Raw genomic sequence first — 16975 nt, forward strand, 5'->3', positions numbered from 1 at the left:
CACGTCCACCGTCACGTCTCTCTATTTTCAAGTCAAACTTTGTTAACCTTGACTAAATTTAAACATATACACTACTACTCTCTAGATGGTAGGAGTATATAAGAATCATCACAAAATTGAGAGAAAGAGGAAAGAAACGCAAAGCAAAATTGGAGAGAAGAGAAGAGGAAAGAGAGAAAAGGCTAGGACGGTGTCCGTCCCCTACCCCCCTCCCTTTATATTTGTCTCGAGTTTGTTTGTACCCCGCAGTCCGCCTCCAACCCAACGCAGTCCACACGCGACGCGCAGCCAGCCAAGGCCGCCCGCGCATCGCCCCCTCCCCCTCCCCCTCCAACCCTAACCTGCGCGGCCGTAGATCCCATCCAATCATCGCGCCGCCGCCGCCGCCGCCCGCCCCGCCCGACCCCAGCCTCCCCCGCCGCCCCCCGGGCCGCGATCGCCGTCCTCCCGCCGCCGGAGGAGGAGGGGGAGGCTCGCCCGCGACGGGGGCCATGGAGGCCGACGGCGCCGCCCCGGCGGAGGCCAAGCCGCTCACGCCCGAGGAGGAGGCGCTCCGCCGCAACACCGACTGCGTCTACTTCCTCGCCTCGCCCCTCACCTGCAAGAAGGTATGTGCCGCCCGCCGATTGCTCCCCCGTTCCTCCCTCCCCTTCCCTTCCCTTCCCTTCCTTCCAAGCTAGCCCGCTTCGTGCGGCGCGGCGGTCTTGATTCACGCGATTGGAGCTCGTAATCTCGTCCGGGAATCGAGTCGCGGGTAGGGTATCCCATCTGGGCTAAGCACCGGAGAGAAAGATTTCGCGACCCAAGATCGCCCGGGTATCCACGATGTTCTTTGCCGATGTGTAGGACGTGAATTGCCATCTTTCTTGGTTTCCGATGCTAGGGCTTGGTCAAGTTATGTTCCTTTTGCTAGACGGGAATTGGGACGGCAGTCTTATACCTATACCTAATCCTAATCCTAATTGACGGTGAAGACAACCCATTTGAGGCATCATTAGGTTGAATGCGCCCCCAACAAATTGACTATTGCCTTGATTATACCCCTTTTAGTCGCGGGGACAGGGTGGCAACATGAATCACGACGTCTGTTTGCCCAAGATGTAGATTTTACCTGGCTCATGGGGAGGATTTCCTGATAGGAATATGTTATTGCCCAACAGGGTTATGCTTCCCCTGTCTGAAATTTTCGTTTGGTCCTGAAGACCTCAACATCTCTTTTGAAAAGAATATGTTACTCCAATAACAGATGTCCAGATTACAACAACAATAGTTCTGATGAACTTTGTTTTTGTATGTAAAGGGTGAATGCTTGCTCAATGTCAACCTGTAACAACTACTCCCTCCGTTCCAAAATAGATGACTCAACTTTGTACTAACTTTAGTACAAAGTTGAGTCATCTATTTTGGAACGGAGGGAGTATGTATTTAGACGTGGGTACCTGCTTTTAGTCTTGTACCTTTGAAACATCCTGCAATTCAGGCATGCCTAATTGACTAGTGTCTTACTCCAGAAAGTAACACTTCTTCTTCTGTTATGCCTTTTTTTTTTGCTTCATTTAGTGCTTGTACGCGTAGGATCTTAATGTATTATGTCCACATAGGTCTTTTCTATCTTCAATTTGGAACACCCTATGTGGTGTAAATGCTGTAATGGGCTTATGTCTGCACCAGCTAATTATCCTTGGGGCGCTTAAGATTGACCTTGTTTCAAAATTTGTGTCTGATTCCTACTTTGCTATTAGATTTTACCTGTTAAATTTCTGTGCTTCAGTTTGTATAGTTTATATATTGTTAAGTCCATCTCTTTGTAGAACATTATTCAGATCATGCTACAGTATGCATTACAGACCATGATTTCTTACTGCCAGAGTTTGGTTATTAGTTACCAGTGAGAATCATTTTCGCTGACCTTGCTTTGTTCTTTCTTTCAGGGGAACCAATGTGATTTTCGTCACAGTGAGGGTGCCCGGATGAACCCTAGAGACTGTTACTACTGGTTAAATGGCAATTGCTTGAATCCAAAATGTTCATTTCGCCATCCGGTAATACTCCTTTCCTTTATTTTCCCTGCTGATTATTATTCACCATAAAACCTCTTGTAATATCTGTGAGCAACTGGCATCAATAATTATCATATTTATATTCTGTTAACAGTAACTAACAAGGCATGATTATACAAACCCCTGTAGTGATTCAAGTCATGGTCTTAATTCGTTTTGACATTTTATCAGTTTATCAGTTGAAATTGTTATCTGAAGTCTAATTCTGTTTTCTCTACTTTTGACCAGCCAATTGATGGTATGTTTGGTGCTTCAACTCCTGGAATACCTGCAGTGTCTTCACACTATGCTGCTTATAACTCGGGCAAGCAGATGGTCCCATGCTATTACTTTCAGAAAGGGAACTGCATCAAAGGAGATAAATGCCCCTTTTCCCATGGACCGCAGCCCGCTGGCAATAATCCACTAGAACAGGTGGCGAAGGTTTCTTCCTTTCCTTTGGAGCAGCCTCAGACCCAAAAGAATGAATTTTTGGGTGTCAAGGAGTTTGCTCAGACAAATCATCTAATTCAGCAAGGTGGCCCAATAAGTGACGACAGGTCCAAGTCAGTTAATAGGGCTGCAGGGAATTTTGCCAGGACAGCTGCAGCTGCTATACCAGCTGAACTAGCTTCCAGTGCAGTGAAATCTTTGCCCAAGTCAGGGAGCGTACAAAACAGCATGCCAGCAGTGAATAAAGGTTTCAGAACCTCTTCAGGCGAGGATCATCCTGAGTGCTATCAGAACAATCTTCCTGTGGAAACTGATCCTATGCAAGATTGGAATCAACCTTACCATACACCTCCTCAGGATGACATGCCCGAGGACAGTAGAGATGCTGATGACTTATTGGGGGAGTCTTCGCCTGGTTTTGATGTTCTTGTGGCCAATGATGCAGATGCTGGTGCTTATATGCACGACCCTGACGATTTTGGAAGGGATATATATCCAGTAGAAGATTATGAATATGCTCCGGCTGATTTTGAAATCCAGCCTCATCATGAAAGAGAGCTATTCAACGGAATGGGTGAGCAAGGACCGATCGGACAAATGTATGATGGCTATGACAGGAAACGTCGTAGAACATCTTCTGAGAGGAACTTGGACAGACCTTCCTATTCAGAAAGGAGGTCTCGGCAGAGAGAGACTGGTCCTGTCGAGATAGATGGATCAGATTTACGTCACCGGCTCCGCAGGAGAAAAATAAATGGGTCTCCTGGCATCAGCCCAGAACGCAGTGGAGAGTCGCGTCGGAGGGATGACCGCTACAGGGAAAGGGCATATGATGGTCACCGTACACACAGAGATCGCCATCAGGGCCCTCGAGGGAGCACCCTAAGCTCCCGTCTGCAAGGCAGAATAAAGCTTCCTGGAAGATCACCTGATAGAGTAGATGCTCGCTCCGAGAGAGAGCGAGATAGAAGACAACTCCGGGACAGGCTGTCTCCGGTTGTGCCTATGGATATTCAGGGTGGCAGGCATCGGGAGGCAGGGCATCATCAAGAGAGGATCAGGCAGAGATCAAGCGAACGTGCTTCAAGTGCCAGGATTGCTGATGGCAAGCATTCGAGACGGAATGTAACAGATTCACTCAACTTCGCCAGCCGGAAAGACTTTGGTCCGGAGTCTCGGAAGGCGAATGGAAGTGTTCAATCTGAAGCATCTCTTGATTTTGAAGGCCCAACGCCTCTCAGCGTCATCTTACAGAGGAAACGACAGGCTGCATGCGGCAATGGCAATGGCTCATCTGCCCACAATGTCAAAGAAGATAAATCTGCTACGGTCTCTCACAGGCAGGCTGAATCTCTGGTTGAAGCTGAGAAGGAGGGCTATGACAACACTATCAGTTCTGAAGAATGCAAGAGTAGATCAGGTGATGAAGAATATAAAGAGGAAGGCCAGGTCCCTGCATCTTCGTCGCACGGTGACAAAGCTGAGGCTGAAGATATGATTGAAGTGGAAAATCAAGAGGCTGATAACTATGAGCAGAGGCAGGGGGAGTCGGAGTATGAGGCGACCGAAGGCTATGAGTACAAATCCGAAGATGAGAATGCATATCAAGACGATGAGGAAGAGTTTGAGGACGACGATGATTTTGCCCGGAAAGTCGGGGTCGTCTTCTCTTGAGCTTCTGGCTTTGATTTTCTTGGCGCTTCTTCAGGCCAGGCTGAAATGCTTGATTTCCCCTCTAGTGATTGATCCTCTTGGATGAATTCTTGTGGCGCTCCATGTTTGTGTTTCAAGTTGATAGCGCCAAAAAGGCCTGGTCTTTCCCGGGGCTTATGAGCGATAACTGATATTATAAATATAGGTCAGGCATTGAGCGAGGTAGATGATTATTGGATAAACGAGAAAGTAATCTTTACGTGTAAAAACAGCTGCTGCACTTTGTTGAGCGTATCCTGGAACTCTGTATTGTATTGGTTTGATTACTAACATGATGATACCCCATTGATATTTTTGTGCCTGAGATGGATAATATAACACCCCCCTCCAACTTGGAGGGCATCCTTTCCTTTATTTCACAGAAGAAAAAAGCTTTGATTCTCTAAGCTCCATTTGCCTGGATGCATGTGTGGATATATTTGATTGCGAAATCATTTTGCTTCATGAGTTTATTTGTGACAGTGTGGGAGTACCTGCTGATCATGTTTCTGTGATGAGCACATCTATCTGAATAAGTACCTGCTCTTCATTCTTTGAGCTTATAACTGGATCTGGATCTGGGTGGGGATCAGTGGTGCTGTTGGTTGTAGTACTAGTTTATCTATCCATGACTATCTGTCTGCAGTTGGAACTCAACTGAGTATAATTCCTGATCTTGTGCGATGCCAAATGATCCAATCGGGACACAAGTTGAGTATAATGTAGGTGATGGAATCAAGAGTTTTGGCTATTTTTGCACTGGCCATGGGCAAACCAGCAACTTGGAAGATATGACAGTACACAAATAATTTGATATAATCCGATCTCGCTTGCCACGAGATTGTTAGTGTATTAGGGCAATCTCAAGAGCTCACATGCTGCTGCCCTGGCAGATCTTGCTGATCATGTGCTCGCACGTTAAGCATGTACTAGCAGTATAATATACTACCTCTGTCCCGAATTAGTTATCTTGGATAGTGTTAAGATACCATCTGTTCGAATGTCAAATGGTGGTAAGATGAGATAGTTTCAGGATAGTGAAAATGTGCAGACGTTGGATCAAAATACCCTTTATAGTTTCAGAGAGAGGATACTAATGCATTTTCTCTAAAAAAGGAAAATGCATAAAAAAGCAAAATTTGTTTTTTTTAAGTTAAGAAAAAAAAACAATTTTTATGATGGAACGGAGGCTCTTCTGGATGACTCTCCCGTGGCATATAGCGCCGGCCGCTCGCTCCGTCCCGTCCCGAGGAGAGGAGAGGCTTCCAGAGTCGACAGTCCAGTCCAGGCTTTGGTTGGAGGGAACTCGGCGAAATCCGGAGCGTCTCGCGTGCGCGTTGGGGAGTGTCAGCCGCCATGGCCGCCAAGAGGGTGCTCCTGCTCTGCGGAGACTACATGGAGGACTACGAGGTCTCCATCTTATCCTCCTCCCCTTCTGTGCACAGATCAAATCGATTCCCCTTCTACCACTACTTCGTTTCCTGCGTCCTGATTCCGGCTTGTTAACTGGTTTCTTTCTCGGGTCGATGGATGGGTGGATCAGGCCATGGTCCCGTTCCAGGCGCTGCAGGCGTACGGGGTGTCCGTCGACGCCGTCTGCCCCGGCAAGAAGGCCGGCGACGCCTGCCCACCGCCGTCCACAAGCCCATCGGCCACCAGGTGCGTCCTCGGATCAGTTTCCCCCGTCTGCTGTTTCTGTGTAGTTGGTACTGTATGTTCCAGTGGATAGGGTTTGGCCGGGTTGGAGTAGTGAGAAGAGCAGGACAGATTTAATCATTTAACACGGCCAGTTAGTTTGGGAGATGCATTCTTATGCAACACGAATTCCTTTTGTTTGTAAAGTGCACACGACCTGACTAATCTCTAAGACGAAATTCTCTAAGTCAGCCTGTGTTCTGTAAGGGGGAAACCCCTGTGGTAACTGTCTGTAGGAAGCCATCATCGTTTGAACAGATGAAATGGTGTAACAGCGCATAATTCATTACTCTACAAAACATTCCCAGCTTATCCAGATGCCATGTTCACATCCACTGGATGGCTGTACAAATTTGAGCATCCCCTCGGCATTTAATGCTATGTAATTGGATGGTCGTACAAATTTGTTCAGGGTTTTACAGTCTCGGTCTCATAATTAAGTCAATATGTCTAAAACAAAATCGTACAGCTCATACAGTACAGTACAATGCAACATTGAGGGAGTAGGGTAATGGCACTTACATGCAGTTGTGTTGTAGATGTACTGAAATGAGGGCGTATGTATGCTGTAGGTATACTGAACCAACAATTACACCTTCATATTATGGACTAGATGAATGGAAGCAGCTGTTCGGAGTTGGTAGTTTGTGCATTTTTTAATATGCAAGCATGATTGGTTAGTGTTCAAGTAACAAGTCTATCAAATACTCCCTCCGTCCCATAATATAAGAGCGTTCTTGACACGTGCTGTCATAATTTTCTTTTCGTTCAGTACTTGTCGAGGCTATCATAATTTTCTTTTACTCGAAATTCTGCTTGGATTTTCTAATTATGCATTCCCCCTGATTAATGCTTAAAACTAAAGTTGGTCATTGGATCTTTTTTGTTTAGGCGAATTTTAAATATTGGTCTGTACATGCTTGATATGAAAGGAGGGATTTATCTAATGAACTACACATATGGTTTCACATTCCACCACTGTGCTCACAATTTAGGCTCCTTTGATTCACAGGGTTTGGAAAGCGTAGGAATAGAAAATGTACAGGAATATGATGTACTGTCCACTGAAATACTACGTCGGGTAGCAAAACAGAGGATTTTTTTCATGAAGTCCAACCTCATGCTTGTTTTCCTGTGAAAATGAACTAGGAAGTTCCTATAGGATTGGTTCCTGAGGAATGTAATCCTGTGAATCAAACAACATGTAAAGGGAAAATTCCAGAGGATGTCAATCCTGCAAAATTCCTAGGAAAATCCTGTGAATCAAAGGAGGCCTTAAATGCTGTATATTTTACTCACTAATACGTCTTGAACAATCTAAAAAATATATAGCTTGGTTTATCTTTGTAACTCCTTATCTGATTTTTCCATTTTCCACATTGTTGTGTCTATTTTCTCAGTGTTGGTCCTGTGTAAATACTTGATCTTAGGGGTCTCTGTATTGCATATACACGGAACTTTTAATTTGTCTCAAATGCTCAGTTGTAAAAACCAGCCATGCTGGCGGTTCTTTTTATCAGTGTGATGGTATGCTAACTGTTTCTGATATAATTCTGCTCTAAAAGCCCTACACTAATTTTGTCTTGTGGATACACCACGCAGACAAATTCTGACTCAAAAGGTCATAACTTTACCCTAATTTTCTCTGGACGGTATTGCTCCTGTCTAAATACTTGGTCTCAACTAAAAATACGTGTAGATACATCCATTTCTGCGTCAAGTAATTTGGGACGGAGGGAGTAACATATTTCTTCCTACAGTTCCACTTCTCTTATATATACTTGAGTCTTAAATAAGCACTGAATGTTTAAGTGTTGGTGTGTACACATTTATATAATGAATAACTAAACAGGTGATTTCACATGTCATCTTCCGTGCTCACAATTAAAATTTAGCACTTTCTACTCATCAGTACATCTTGAACAATTCCAGCTGTTGAATATCTGTTGAACTGTTTATCTGTTTCCGTTCTTCTTTTCCCACATTGTTGTGCTATTAGCCCTGTTTTCGCCAAAAGGTATTGCTCCTGTGTAAATACTTGGTCATAGGGGTCCCTGTGTTGTCACATAAATTTTTCTTGCTGTTCTGCTAGCATACTCTTGAATTGGCAAGGAATATCATCTAATCTGTGTGGAATGGTCGGTTTTAAGAAAGCAGCCATGTTGGTGGTTCTTTTTATGAGTGTGATGGTACCTCAAATCTTTGTGACATAGTACTGCCCTAAAAGTCTGCACTAATTTTATCTTCTGTATATATGATGCAGACATATGCAGAGTCAAAAGGTCATAACTTTGCACTTAATGCTTCATTTGATGAGGTTGACGCTGCTGCATATGATGGATTGGTAATTCCTGGAGGCCGTGCACCAGAATACCTTGCGATGGATGAAAAAGTGCTTGCCTTAGTTAGGAAGTTCTCTGACGCTAAGAAGGCTATTGCATCAGTTTGCCATGGACAGCTGATTCTGGCAGCAGCAGGAGTTGTCAGGGACCGTACATGCACCGCGTATCCTGCTGTCAAGCCAGTTTTGGTTGCTGCTGGGGCCAAGTGGGTTGAAGCTGACACTATGAAGAAATGCGTCGTTGATGGTAATCTCGTCACTGCAGCGGCTTACGACGGTCACCCTGAATTCATCAGCCTGTTTGTGAAAGCACTTGGAGGCTCCGTCGCAGGCGCAGACAAAAGGATTCTGTTCCTTTGCGGGGTAATGCTTTCTGCCCTAGTCAATTCAGTTCATGTTCCTCCTTTTAAACATCGTTTCTCATTTTCTTCATAAATCATAACCACTGTGCTGAACCTGTTCCATTTAATAACATACTAAACAGGATTACATGGAGGATTATGAGGTGATGGTCCCGTTCCAGGCCCTGCAAGCCCTTGGCTGCCATGTCGATGCGGTTTGCCCCGACAAGGGCGCTGGGGACAAGTGCCCAACTGCCATCCATGACTTTGAAGGCGACCAGACTTACAGCGAGAAGCCCGGTCATGATTTCGCTCTAAACGCGTCGTTTGACAGCGTGGACGCTTCAAGCTACGATGCGCTTGTGATTCCCGGTGGGCGCGCCCCTGAGTACCTTGCATTGAACGAGAAGGTGCTCAGCTTGGCCAAGGGGTTCATGGATAAAGGGAAGCCGGTCGCGTCGATCTGCCACGGGCAGCAGATCCTGGCTGCTGCTGGGGTTCTTGAGGTACGTGATAACTGATATCTGTTAACTAGCTTGTCCTGCCCTGCATCAGTTCCAGCCTTCCTGCTTATAGTCCGTTCTGCTCTGAAGAAAACAAAACCCAATTGTCTGTCTGTCTGTCTGTCGCAACACCTGATATATATCATCAGCGTATGTAAAATGTTGTTCTAGAAGGAACTGTGGGTGCTCTATGTTGCTCATCGACTAGATGGAAGCACGAAACTGATTTAACCCTTGCTGTTCTGTGTGATGATATATGCAGGGTCGGAAGTGCACGGCGTACCCTGCGGTGAAGCTGAACGTGGTGCTGGGCGGGGGGACGTGGCTGGAGCCGGACCCGATCCACCGGTGCTTCACGGACGGCAACCTGGTGACGGGCGCGGCGTGGCCGGCGCACCCGGAGTTCGTGGCCCAGCTCATGGCCCTGCTGGGCATCAAGGTCTCCTTCACGTGAGTGCTCGCCGTCAGCTCCGGGCTTTTTCCTCACATCATATACAGCACAGATAGATTCTGTATATTTTTTAATATAAAGTTAGTCAAACTCTACAAAGCTTGATTTTGATCAAACCTTATATGCGGTCTAAAAAGAAATGAAGGGAGTAATAATCCGGAGGAGAGGAGTGCGCGAGTCGGTTACTCATGTTTTGCCGACGCAAAAGCTGCAACAGAAGGAGGTGTCGTGGCACAACCCGACCTGAAATAACGACCGGCCGACCGAAAAGCGCGCGCGAGTCGAGTCGAGTCGGCTGGACTCACCCAAGCTTTTTAGGTGATCAAGCGACGCCCGCCCAAAAGCGGCCACGCCTTGTCGCGTGGCCGTCGCCGCCCGTGATGAGATCATCGGCGACGTCCACTCGGCAACTGGCACATGTCTACCCGACCCCGATCCAAAAGCGGCGGCTCTGCCGAGGATCGCACCGCGAAAAAGGGTGACGCTTTCTGGCGTGGCCGTCGTCTCGTCCCGGCACCAACTGCTAGCGCTTTGGCCTTTTGCAATCGCCTTCTTATCCACCCATCACCGAACGGACAAAATTACTGTTCTGACCCTTAAGCCAAACTAAATCCCGATTTGACCTCGTTCCGAATTTTTTTTTGTTTCTGACCTTTTTCGGTGACGCCAAGGTCCCTGGCGTCTGGGTTACGAAGCAGACGCCGGGGTCCCTGACGTCTGGCCCCTGGCCCGCACTGCCCGCCTGCCCGTTGACCTGCTGACGTGGCAAAGGGGCCAGACGCCAGGGACCGTGGCGTCTGGCCCCGGTAAGTGGATAACCCCACCGGGAGAGTGTGTGGGTCCCACCCCACACATTTTCCCCAATCCAGCCCGAGCTTGAAGAAGAGCTGCTGCCTCCCCACTCTCTCTCACCCCTCAAGCTCCCCCCTCAAATCCTCTCCAAAAGGTACATCCCTTAGGTGGATCTTTCCATCACTTTGTTGCTCTTGTTAATCTCTCCCAAATCATCCAATTATTTTTTGTTAAGTCTTGTCCTTTTGGTTGCATTTTACATGTTGGTGGAACCCTAGTTCATGTTTTCTCCCCCTTATGTTAGTGTGAATGGCTTGGTTAACTTTGATAATATAGTGCTATGCATGGTGTGTAGTAGGAATATATGTTTGTTGAGTAGAAAGATTGGGGGTTAGGGTTAGTTAGTGATTAGGGTTAACTTTGCTTAGTGTGTTAATTAGTGATTAGTGATACTTTTGTGGACATCGCCAATAATTTAGTGTTGATATGATTTGGATATAATAAGATGTATTTGGATAAACACCAATTCTCATTGAGGTCTTAAATGCATTCATGTAATTTTTAGATGGAGAGACTTGTTAATGTTCATTACATTGACAAGGAGGCATTCTTGAGTAACAATGCCGACACGGGTGAGGAACCATTGGTTTTTGATAGAAGCCCTAGCTATGAGGATGTTGTTGCAGAAGTGAGACAAGTCTTGAAGTGGATGGACACCAATGTTGATGTTAAGTTAATAGGAAGGTATGATGTTGGAGTTGGAGCCAAATCTCGCTTGAAAAGTATGCCTATCACCTCGGATTTGCATTGGGATGTATACAAGGAAAAAGTATCCCAATCGGAAGACCAGTCACTTGAATTGTTTGCCACCACTGAATCTCCTCGGTTTACCTTTGATTTGAACCGGCATGTCTCTTCCCCAATGGATGACATGAGCGAGAGGACAATGGTGCCACTTGTTGAGCATAGGGTTGTGGTTGATGCCCCCAATGTTTATCCCCCACCATGTCCCCGTGTACCAACTATCAAAGCAAATGAGGTTGAGTTGTATGCCCCCAATGCTTCTAGCCAACCACCAACTAGCCAAGCAAATGAGGTTGAGTTGTATGCCCCCAATGCTTCTAGCCAACCACCAACTAGCCAAGCAAATGAAGTTGAGGTGATTGCTAGTGACGGAGTAATTCAAGAGGATGAAGATGCTTATGATGACGACGAAGAGCAAGAGGAAGGGTTTCATGGCAATGATGTTGGTGACTTGGATGTGTACATAGCGCAAAAGGACATGGATCGTGACTTGCCTTTTAGGCGTCAATATGCGTATGACTCGGATGACGAGGGTCCAGTTGAACAGTTGGACGAGGATGGATTCACAAAGGAGGAGAACCAAATCCACTTTGAGCTGACGGGCTTACAAAAAAGAACTCACTTATTTAAAGATCTCGGCCTTGCCCATAAAGCTGTTGTTGATGGTGGAATGAGAATGACGGCGATTGAGCCAACACCATGCCCGGATCCAGGAGAACCAAGGGTGGAGAATGAGGACGAGAATGCTTATTTGAAGAAAGGATTGAAGTTTCTGAGCTTGCCTATGCTGAAGTTTTGGTTGGCTGACTATGCCATTCGAAACCATAGGCCAATTTATGTTGAGCACTCCGACATGAAATTGCGTTACACCGTGGTGTGTGAGCAAAAGGAATGCACATGGAAGGTTCGTGCAAGAAAGCTTAAAGAAACCGAAGAATGGGTGTTAACAAGTTGTGATACCACTCATAGATGCAAACCGCCATCGAAACGACTTAGAAAGACACACCGTCAACTCACATCTGAGTATCTTGGATACAAATGGATGAAAGACATAGCCTTTGATCCCACTGTGAAAGTGAGGTTTCTCATGCGGACGGTGAAAAAACAATTTGGTTATGAAGTCAAGTATGGGAAGGCAAAGGCAAATGCTATTAGGATGTTGTACGGTGGTTATGAAGAAGCATACAACCAGCTCCCAAGGTTGTTGGCCGCCATTGCACATAGGAACCTGGGCATGTTTCATGTGGTCGAGGATCACGAGGGAGTGTTCCACCGTGCCTTCTGGAGTTATGGACAATGTGTGGAGGCGTTTCAGCATTGTCGTCCGGTCTTGTCTATAGATGGCACGTTCTTGACCGGTAGATATAAGGGCACACTAATGGTAGCAATGGCGCACTCATCAAATGACAACGTGTTGCCATGTGCATTTGCTTTGGTGCCTTCCGAGCACCAAGACAACTGGGAGTGGTTCATGGGTCATGTTAGGCACAACGTGATTGGGGCTAGGGAGGTATGCATCATATCGGACCGACATCATGGCATACTCAAGGCAATGGACATTGTTATTCCAGGATTTCCAAAGCTTCACCACAGATGGTGCATGAGGCATTTCGTGGCCGACTTTTACCGGGCATGTAAGAGCAAGGAGCTCAGCAAAGACCTTACCCATGTATGTGTGGCCTTCACCACCCAAGGTTTCGATGCTCGGTACAACAAACTCTTTGCAGCGGTGAACGAAGGGGGAAAAGACTTCTTAACTAGGAATTTAAGTGAGAAGCACAAGTGGGCACGCGCTCATGACGATGGTGGTTGGCGACATGGCGACATGACGAGCAATCTCGTAGAATGTTTCAACAATGTGTTGAAGGGTGCTCGTGCTTTGCCGGTGACTGCAATAGTGGAGTACACCTTCTTCAAGCTTAATGAGTACTTTCAGAGGCATTCTGAAGAGACTGCAAAATGGATAGGTGAAAAAAAGGATTATCCGGAAAAGGTTGATGAATGGTTGCAGTTACAAGCAAGCAAGTCTTCACGACAACAAGTTATCGTATTCGATAGACTTGAAATGATCTATCAAATTGATGAGCCAGGTGGCACAACACGAGATGGTAGACAATATGGTGGTGCTGCATTTGAGGTGAAACTGAAGACTCGGTGGTGCCAGTGCGAGAGGCCTAGTAAGTATCATTGGCCATGCTCGCATTTGATAACGGCGGCGAAGGCGAGAAACATACATGTTAATGATGGAAAAACCGTGAGGATGCAAGAGTTCCATGTGGAAGCTACTAGGTTGACATGGGCGCCAAGATTTCACCCTTTCTTGGACCAATCACAGTGGCCTGAGTACCATGGCCCTCATATTAGGCCAGACCCTCTTCTGAAGGTGGAGACGAAGGGTAGAAGGAGAACTAAGAGGTTCAGGGGTGATATGGATGACCTGGCTGGATACACTGGCATGAAACAATTTGGTAGCGGTCATTTCATGGAGGCTCCTGACATTATCAACTGTGGGGTGTGCGGTGAAGGGGGACACAATGAGCGGACATGCAAAAAAAAGAAAACCAAAAAAAGAAAAACAAGTCGTGGAGGCGGCACCGATGGTGAAAGAGGTGGAAGAGGTGACGGTGGTGGTGGTCGAGGAAGAACGAGCGTCAGAGGTGGTAGTGGTGGTCGTAGAGGGAGCACAAGTGATAGAGGTGCTAGTGTTCGTAGAGGGAGCACAAGTGCTAGAGGTGGTGGTCGAGCTAGCACAAGTGCTAGAGGTGGTGGTCGAGCAGCCACAAGTGCTAGAGGTGGTCGTGGTCGAAGAGGAAGCACAAGTGCTAGAGGTGGTCGTAGAGGAATGGTTGATAATGGATCGGCCTTTGGTTATTTGTTTAATCCAGATGGTTGATCTAATAATAATGGTATATTATTTGTTCATACAATTCCTAGCATTTATGCATTTGCTCTCTTAATGTCTTGTGCTAACAATTGTTCTTTTTGTAGGCATGGCTTCATCCGGTTCCAGGACGAGGCCACCGTGCGCGGACCAAGAGGACATGCCGAAGACGTGGTTGGAGGCCAGTTTGGACAAGAAGAAGGAGAAGGATGTGCCCACACCACCATGTTGGTGTGGTGATGTTTGCAAGCTGAAGGTGTCCACTGACCGCAACAAGTCATGGACAGAAGGTAGAAGGTTTTTCGTGTGTCCCAACTATGCACATGATCGTCGAAGGCCAACTAACGCATATGACATACCACCGGTATGTTAGGTGTACATATAAAAAACATCAACAAGTTGTCACTCATATGTCTAACAAAATCATGGTTTATATGTAGTCCCCTCCTCCACTTTGCAAGTACTTCACTTGGATAGATCACGAGGTACCAAAAGATATCCAAGAGGACCAACGTGCAGATTGGTTACGGAGGCAGCGCCTATTCGAGGAGTCCTATGCACGGGGATTGGAGCGGGAGCGTCGTGAGAAGGAGGTTAACCTCCATTAACCTACACACAAAATGTATCCACCTAGTCCAACGGTCGCCAATAACAGACCGTCTAAACTGTATGTTAAGCGGGATAGTACCCAACACTGTAGCAACGGAAACCTCTTTCCGTTGCGCAATGTTGTAAAGGGAAGGATACTGTAAGGCCAGCGGCGAATCTCCTAACCAAGTATCCTCCCAAAATCGAGTATCTCGTTCATTCCCGATGATAAATTTAATCCTGTTAAAGAACGCCACTTTCGTCCTCATAATCCCTTTCCAGAATGGTGAGTCAGTTGCTTTAGCCGTAACCTGGGCTAGTGTTTTGGCATAGAGATATTTGTTACTCAATAGCTGAGCCCAAACTCCGTCACTTTCTGTGCATAACCGGTACAGCCATTTGCTGAGTAAGCACCTATTTTTCACCTCCAAGTTTTCAATTCCCAAGCCTCCCTGGTCCTTTGGTCTACAAATTACATCCCACTTTGCCAAACGATACTTATTTTTGTTCTCATCAATTTGCCAGTAGAATCTAGATTGATAAAAGTCCAATCTTTTCCGTGCCCCAACCGGGACTTCAAAGAAAGAGAGGAGGAACATGGGCATACTTGTGAGTACAGAATTAATAAGCACCAATCTTCCTCCATAAGACAAAAGTTTGCCCTTCCAGCAACTTAGCTTCTTTTCAAACCGATCCTCGATACATTTCCATTCTTTATTTGTGAGCTTACGGTGATGAATCGGAATCCCTAGGTACGTGAAGGGTACTGTGCCTATTTCACAGCCAAATAGCTGCTTGTAGGTTTCCTGTTCTTCTCTGGCGCGTCCAAAGCAAAACAGCTCACTTTTATTAAAATTAATTTTCAACCCTGATAGTTCTTCGAACAGGCAAAGCAATAACTTCATGTTTCTGGCCTTAACAAGGTCATGTTCCATGAAAATGATGGTATCGTCGGCATATTGAAGAATGGACACCCCACCCTCAACCAGATGCGGGATGAGCCCCCCTACTTGACCGTCCTGTTTTGCTCTATTAACAAGAACGACCAACATGTCAACCACGACATTAAAGAGAATCGGCGACATCGGGTCTCCCTGTCTCAATCCTTTTAACGTCTGGAAGTACTGGCCAATATCGTCATTTACTTTGATGCCGACACTACCCCCTTGTACAAATGATTCAACCTGCTTCCTCCAAGCCACATCAAATCCTTTCATACGTAAGGCCTGCTGTAAGAATGACCACTTCACTTTATCGTATGCCTTTTCAAAATCCACTTTGAAGACCATTCCATCGAGCTTCTTCGAGTGAATTTCGTGTAATGTCTCATGAAGAACGACCACTCCCTCGAGGATGTGTCGATCAGGCATGAAGGCAGTCTGTGTTGGCTGTACCACCGAATGAGCAATCTGAGTCAGACGGTTTGTACCAACTTTTGTGAAAATCTTGAAGCTTACATTGAGCAAACATATCGGCCTGAATTGCTCAATGCGAATCACTTCCGCCTTCTTTGGTAACAACGTGATAGTCCCAAAGTTAAGCTTAAAAAGTTGAAGGTGGCCATTAAACAGATCATTGAACATGGGCATCAAATCGCCTTTAATAATACCCCAACATTTCTTGTAAAACTCAGCTGGGAATCCATCCGGACCAGGTGCCTTGTTATTTTCCATTTGGGATATTGCGTCAATCACCTCCTTCTCAGAGAAAGGTGCAGTTATTACTTCGTTCTCTTCATCTTTCAGTTGAGGAATGTCGTCCACCATGCTCTCATCGAGGGCGACATAATTCTCAGCTGGGGCCCCAAACAGTTTTTTTAATAGTTGGTAATATACATTTTAAGATTTTCATGACCAACAATCGTACCCTGATCTTGTTCAAGTAGAATGATTCTTTTCTTCCTATGTTTCCCATTGGCAATCATATGGAAAAATTGAGTGTTATTATCTCCTTGAACCACCTGGCGCACTTTCGCTCTACGTGCTCATTTCAACTCCTCCTCTCTAAGAAGCTTAGCTAGCAAAACCTCGGCTTCTCTTTTAGACACTCGCTCATCCATATCCAGCGCAGTACTTGTATGTACGTGTTGGTTCAAACGCACGTACCTAGCCGGATCATCTCAACCTATAAAAAGGGTTGTCGCGTGCAGTGGCGGACCGAATCTTATCATTGGGGTGCCACAATTCAAAATTTGTCAAAAATTACAGTACAAATAGTAATAATTATGTCTAAATATCATCTATGCTGATATTCATACCCTTTTTTCCTTTGCGAATAGTTGATATTCATACTCTTCCTCAAGGCAAATCAAAACAATATCTCCATTGCAAGGTATTTGTTGGACATCTTTGGTGGCGCGTTTGGGTGCAAGTTCCTCCACGAGGTTTTTAACCAA

General features: G+C 46.0%; 1 protein-coding gene, 1 long non-coding RNA gene and 1 pseudogene across 2 annotated transcripts; all 3 read left to right on the forward strand.

Annotated features, from left to right (window-relative positions):
- Positions 1-403: 403 nt before the first annotated feature.
- LOC119357037 (zinc finger CCCH domain-containing protein 32-like) lies at positions 404-4506 on the forward strand. Its single transcript, XM_037624023.1, has 3 exons — positions 404-608; positions 1932-2042; positions 2289-4506. Exons 1-3 carry the CDS (start codon positions 492-494, stop codon positions 4164-4166), a joined length of 2106 nt encoding a protein of 701 aa, XP_037479920.1. The 5' UTR covers positions 404-491; the 3' UTR covers positions 4167-4506.
- Positions 4507-5398: 892 nt separating this feature from the next.
- LOC119357038 lies at positions 5399-9636 on the forward strand (annotated as a pseudogene).
- A 428-nt stretch (positions 9637-10064) lies between these two features.
- LOC119352351 lies at positions 10065-14790 on the forward strand. The gene is made up of 3 exons (XR_005170153.1): positions 10065-10461; positions 14100-14356; positions 14433-14790. It is a non-coding gene; the product is annotated as an uncharacterized LOC119352351 (long non-coding RNA).
- Positions 14791-16975: the final 2185 nt, after the last annotated feature.

Source organism: Triticum dicoccoides, chromosome 2A, assembly GCF_002162155.2.
Source record: "Triticum dicoccoides isolate Atlit2015 ecotype Zavitan chromosome 2A, WEW_v2.0, whole genome shotgun sequence".
NCBI classification, from domain to species: Eukaryota; Viridiplantae; Streptophyta; class Magnoliopsida; order Poales; family Poaceae; genus Triticum; species Triticum dicoccoides.